At 41.7% G+C, this 6000-nt stretch overlaps 1 protein-coding gene across 5 annotated transcripts in view; it reads right to left on the bottom strand.

Moving 5' to 3' along the window:
• Window positions 1–1453: 1453 nt before the first annotated feature.
• The window catches only part of LOC122554579 (eIF-2-alpha kinase GCN2-like), an 85484-nt gene continuing 80937 nt past the window's right edge, over window positions 1454–6000 (bottom strand). For 3 of the 5 annotated variants that reach the window (XM_087990869.1, XM_087990865.1, XM_087990867.1), the window contains exon 24: window positions 1454–2988. In XM_087990869.1, coding sequence (XP_087846995.1) covers window positions 2910–2988 — 79 coding nt within the window. In that variant the 3' untranslated portion in view covers window positions 1454–2909. Of the gene's footprint in view, window positions 2992–6000 lie in introns of all 5 variants that reach the window. The other 2 variants (XM_087990868.1, XM_087990866.1) reach the window with 1 other exon arrangement.

The following is a 6000-nucleotide window of genomic DNA, read 5'->3' as shown; positions in this document are numbered from 1 at the left end:
CACCCTTACTCCACTGTTCTCAGCCTGGCTTTTTAGGAAGGTACGGACCTGAAGACAGGATGGTGTAATGGTGCATGCCCCATTACCACAGATTGTGCTTTGTTGCCTGTGCAGTGCTCAGTCTTAACAATGGGAATTGTAGCACTAGAACTACAAATAAAAATGAAAAGCTTAGTAGGCATTTAGAAATTTAAAAGAAAGAAGCTTGTAATCACAGGATGAGATCAAATGCTTGCCATCTGTCTCAGAACCAGTTCTACTTCATATTTGGGAAATTGTTTACTGGCTAAAATACAACACGGATATCAACTTAACTCGTAATTCATATGCAGGATAAAAAAAAGGTTGCTCTGAGGAAGGAAGACAGTTTCCCCAAGGCAAGTCAATAGCATCCACAATGTTCAAATGAGGACACCAGAGCTCAAAATGACTGATAGAGAGGTGGTGGACAGAAATCAATACATCACCATTCAGCAGGTTGTAAAAGAATGATGATTTCAACTAATACATGTATTTGCTTCCTAATTTCCTGGCCCAAGTGATGGCAACTTGTTTAATATCTTGCCAAGAGCAGTTAGTTTAGATTAAACACTTCAATGCGGACTAAATTTGAATGTTGTTGAGTTTCAACGAAACCGTCTTTGAGATTAATGTTCTAGCTCGTCTGTTGATTCACTGTATTAAACCCCACAAGTGGACAATATGAACCTGGAAGATCACAGAGGTGATTCTCAGTCTGCGCTGAGTTAGCGGATCTCAGCTGGGGCAATGCTGAACAGACCCCACCCATCCTAGGTTGTAAATGTGCAAACTATCACCAACTGCCATGCCCAACTGTTATCCAGTGCCCCTGCTGAAACATGTTGGTATCAATAAAAGAGTGGATACAGGAATAGATCAGGCTGAGATTCTATCTGGTGACCACTCAGATTTCTCCAGTTTCCTCATTTTCCTTTCCCCCACCTTGTCACAGTCCCAACCCTCGAACCCAGCACCACCTTCCTAACCTGCAATCTTATTCCTATCCTCTCCGCCCCCATCCCCACTTCGGCCTATCACCCTCACCTTAACCTCCTTCCACCTATCGCATTTCCAACGCCCCTCCCCCAAGTCCCTCCTCCCTACCTTTTATCTTAACCTGGTTGGCACACTTTCCTCATTCCTGAAGAAAGACTCATGCCCGAAACGTCGACTCTCCTGCTCCTTGGATGCTGCCTGACCTGCTGCGCTTTTCCAGCAACACATTTTCAGCTCTGATCTCCAGCATCTGCAGGCCTCACTTTCTCCTGTAAGTATTCACAACCTAGACTCACATCTGTGAAATGGCCACAGGAGTAAGGTTCAGGAGGCTTGAGAACACACTGAGCAACCATCTAATGCTTTCAGGAGTGATACAAGAGGAAAACATTGCCAAGAGAGAGGAAAAAACTGTATTGCACCACAGAAATTTGCATAATTATTTATTAAACTTTTAACAGTGGTATGTACAATATTGATATTATATACTTAATAAAATATAGTAAAAAATCTCACACTTACATGACATTAGTATCTGGTACTTGGCAGATAAAGGAAATAACATTTCACACTAGTTTGAATCATATTGACAAGTCAGCATTGAATATGTGAAATGTAAGGTCTGTGTTTAAGAGATCATTATGATGGAACTCTACACGATACAATGTTTTCTTAGACAGTCTAAACAACAATTGTTAAAGTACAAAATATACAAACCAGAAGTGATAAAAAATAGTATCTACAATATTTATGATGTTAAAAACATAATTCATTTCTCCTTTCATTCTGCCTTGCAGCCGCCATTATGTACAATTACGGCACATTCTGTTCTGAATTTCAAACTAATATTATGCATTAAAACTGTACACAAAACACTTAAAATGATGGTAATTCAAGGGTCACCTGACTTCCATCATGGATTGCAACCACTCTCCTGTATCAAAAAGGAAAAACAGGAACGTTCCATGCTATTATTGATCAATGTCCTTCCCTCAATGGGGTACTATCAATAGAGTGAATGGGACTTTCAAAAGCACAGAAAATGACTGTCTCAAAACACAATGTGTAATCCACAACACAGGATGTTGGCATCAACACAACACATCTCCTTGTTTGGAAAAGAAACTTTGTGAACTTAGGAGCAGTCATATGATGCAGGTACCATGTATTGCTGACTTTAAAATCACCTAGAGGCTGCCTGCAGGCTGTTTGAGCAGAAAGGCATTGAATCAACAGTTCAATTGTCAAGGTGTGAAACCATGAATTAGCTGTAAGCCATAAAGAAATTAGTCAAAAATAATTCACAACCATATCTTGAAAGCAGGAGATCCCATGACAGGAATGGACTGCCCCAACCTACTTCCCTTCAGGCTCACCTGAGAACCAATCTAGAAAATTGATGACAAGGAACCTCAGGGCATGCTGGGAACCCGATACTGTACAAGATCTTCGCTTCAACTTTCATTCAAGACACTATACCTACCTCATGGAGAACAGGAGAAGTGTGTTACCTTAACTTTTGATCAAACCTTGTGTATGTACATGTGTGCAATCAAGTGGGTGATCTTAAATATGTTTTGGGATAAAGGTGTCAGAATTCTTTATTGTAAACTCACGAAAACTTGCTGCTTTATGATTTACTGTAATTGGGATCCACACAATGAAAACACCCATCTCTTTCAGATAAAAACATAATTGTTATGGGCAGTTAAAGGAATGGGTATCACGGACGAGTTGGACCGAACGGTCTGTTTCTGTGCTGTACAAATCTATGATCTGTGCCAGAACGAAGTAAGCAAGGCCAAAAGATATTGTGAGAAAAATTGCAAGAACATGTACAGTTCAGATAATGGTGTACAGTTGCTCAGCGATCAGTAAGTTATGTACAATTTTCAATATTTTCTGAGTGCACATGGCTGCCTGGATATTTTTCGTCGCCTCTTGGAACAAAGCCGTCTCTTTGGTGAGTGCCTGCTTGTTTGAAAAGCAGAAAAATAAAACGTTGTTTTATAAAATAAAACAGTTTCTTGAAACAATGTGACAAATCAGACACAGCGGTAAAAACTTAACTAAGTAGGTGGAGACCTGCAGACATAAATCTGTCAATATGTCTGACACCCCAGTCTCTGGGAGCCCCGAGGGGTTTAAGTGCCTAATTGACATGAAGTGCCCTTTACTGCTTCAACTTCACGGGATAGGTTGGGGTGGGAGTGCGGGCATTTCCTTGCTGTATCCGCACCAGAGGGCCAGATGGGTGGCTGGGCCATCCATTACTGAGCAATGACACAAAGAGCAGTGGCTATTGGGATTAAGGCCCTAGGGAGCTTTGTCAGGGAGAATAATTAAATCTCAAGAAATGCACATGGGATTCATAGAGAGAGGATTACCGTGTGACGTGGGTGGGAGAGGAAACTACATGAAAAGGGCAGTAGGTTCTTCTCAGTGGGCACATCCATCCTGATGCCAACTCCCTCAATCAGGCACTGAATGCCTGCATATGCGGAATACACCTTTCTCCTGTCAGTCTCCACTTCACGCACCCACTGAATGCCAGCGGTGGCGGGGTTAGGCTTTCAGTGAACCTCTCAAGGGCATCAATTGGTGAACAGACAAGAAGGCCATCTGCGAGTCTACCTTTCCTCACTTTAACGAAGAAGGCTTGCACACACTGCGACCTCCTGCCCAATTAAATGCCATTTCATCTCACAGCCCCAACTACAGAGATGGATGGTCACCAAACTGCCACCCCCCTGCTTTACCATTAATGAAAATCCATCTGTCTGCTGTCCAAATTCACAAATGTTTCTGATCCCCCAGCCATCAGCCAATAGGGTTCCCTTGAGTGCATTTTTTTTGTCATCGAGTCCCTACAGTGTGGAAGCTGGCCATCTGGCTCATCACTGGTCTGAAGAGCATCCTATCCAGACCCACACCATCCCGTAACCTGCATCTCCCATGGTAATATGTCTAAATGCTGTGGACAACTTAGAATGGCCAATCCACCTAAGCTGCCTGTGGGAGGAAACGAGAGCACCCAGAGGAAACCCACACAGATGGGGAGAATGTGCAAACGCCACACAGACCGTCGCCCGACTCTGGAATCAAACCGAGGTCCCCGGTGCTGTGAGGCAGCATCATTAACCACTGAGCCCTTGTGTGTTCTTTCCTGAAACTAAGTAAGAACTTAGAAGGATTAGCAGTTTTTGGGCAAATTACAGATTCCCTGCTGAAATTGAAAACACAGCCTGAACTCAAGCTGACATGTCAAGTCACATATCCAAATGCAATTTTAGTTCAAAGTAAGGCAATAGTAATGAGCTATTCCAATTGCCCTGAGGTAAATAAACATTTGTTTATTGAATACCATGCAATCATGTTTTAATGACTTTTTTTATTTTCTTATTTGCTTTCAAACATTTTTATCTAGCGAGAACTGCTCATTATAGCAGTTGCCATGGTAGGCTCAGTGAATGTAGTAAAGCTGGAGTGAGACAATAATAGTACAGGATTTCTAAACAGGAAGAAAAGCTAAAGACATTGTGTCACTGCAGGTCGATAGTGTTTGATTATAGTGAACCTATGTCATAAAATATAAAAAGCGCTTGTTAGAGGTAAAAGGGTCACAGTAGTTGTCACAGATAATGATGGTTGCTGCGATAAAGAGTGATTGTCACAAACACACTATCTCAAAGACGGTTTTATTTTTTTCCCCCTTTTATAGTAATTTCTGAGTCAGAGGGTTGCCAAGGGAGGACCAATCTACAGTACTTGCTTCATTACAACTTGAACTGCAGCAGTGAGCAAAAACGACTGGTGGAAAGCCTCATAAAAAGATAGTGTGTAAATATTGACTCCCCTCCCTCCAACATTGCGGGGAACAAAGCAGAAATGCACGTCAATGTTTCTTCCCAACCTGCAGACAATTTAATGAGCAAGCATACATTGCCATCTGTGGCTTTGACTTTCATTCCCATGTGAAGTGCACAGAGACGGGAGAATTTCTGTTAGCTTTACCAATGAGTAAGGGCTGCCCACTTATAGTGCGAGGGTGAAGGACATGTGCAAGATTAAAAGTCAGGACAGGCAACATATGAAGACCTAAGTAGATGCCCATTGCTAAGACAGAATGCTTCGGAACTTCCAACACCCATGTTCAAAGTTTAAAAATAAAAAGCTTATAGCATGAAGCATCCCTCCTGCGTTCACTACTCACTCTCCATGCCACTCTATGCAAGCTAACATTCCCTATATACATTGCCATGGTCTCCACATCCTCAATGCCAGTTTATGCCCTGTACAAAACATCCCTGGCCTTCAGACCCTCCATGCAACATGGGGAGGTGATGGCGTTGTGGTATTATCACCAGATTAATCCAGAAACTCAGCTAATGTTCTGGGGACTCAGGTACGAATCCTGCCATGGCAGATGGTGGAATATGAACTCAATTAAAAAAAAAATCTGGAACTAAGAATCTACTGATGACCATGAAACCGTTGTCTTCTGTTGGAAAAACTCTTCAGGAAAGGAAATCCCTCAGCAGGTCTAAAATCACACCATACCAGGTTATAGTCCAACAGCTTTAATTGGAAGCACTAGCTTTCAGAGCACCGCTCCTTCATCAGGTGGTAGTGGAGCACAATTGTAAGACACAGAATTTATAGCACAAGTTCACAGTGTGATGTAACTGAAATTATACATTGAAAAATACCTTGATTGTTTGTTGAGTCTTTCATCTGTTCGAATACCATGACAGTTTCACTTCTTTCATATATAAATCACAGAACGTTTTTTCAAAAAGTTACATTCTCAGGTTAACTGTAACAATTGGTGTTAGCCAGATAATGTTGAAGGTGTTAGCCCGCTGTGTTCTCTTTCTGTGCCATAATGTTTAGACTGATTCTAATCTAAAAAGTGAGATAAGAGAGTTTTACATGAATTCATGCAGTTTTTGAGCAAAGTACAATGTATAGAGAGTGTACATG

The sequence above is a fragment of the Chiloscyllium plagiosum genome, unplaced genomic scaffold (genome assembly GCF_037043375.1).
Source record: "Chiloscyllium plagiosum isolate Xiang-an unplaced genomic scaffold, Cpla_swu_hap1 HiC_scaffold_9, whole genome shotgun sequence".
Classification (NCBI taxonomy): domain Eukaryota; kingdom Metazoa; phylum Chordata; class Chondrichthyes; order Orectolobiformes; family Hemiscylliidae; genus Chiloscyllium; species Chiloscyllium plagiosum.
Note: the sequence above shows the minus strand (reverse complement) of the source record. Positions and strands in the feature narration are given on the sequence as shown.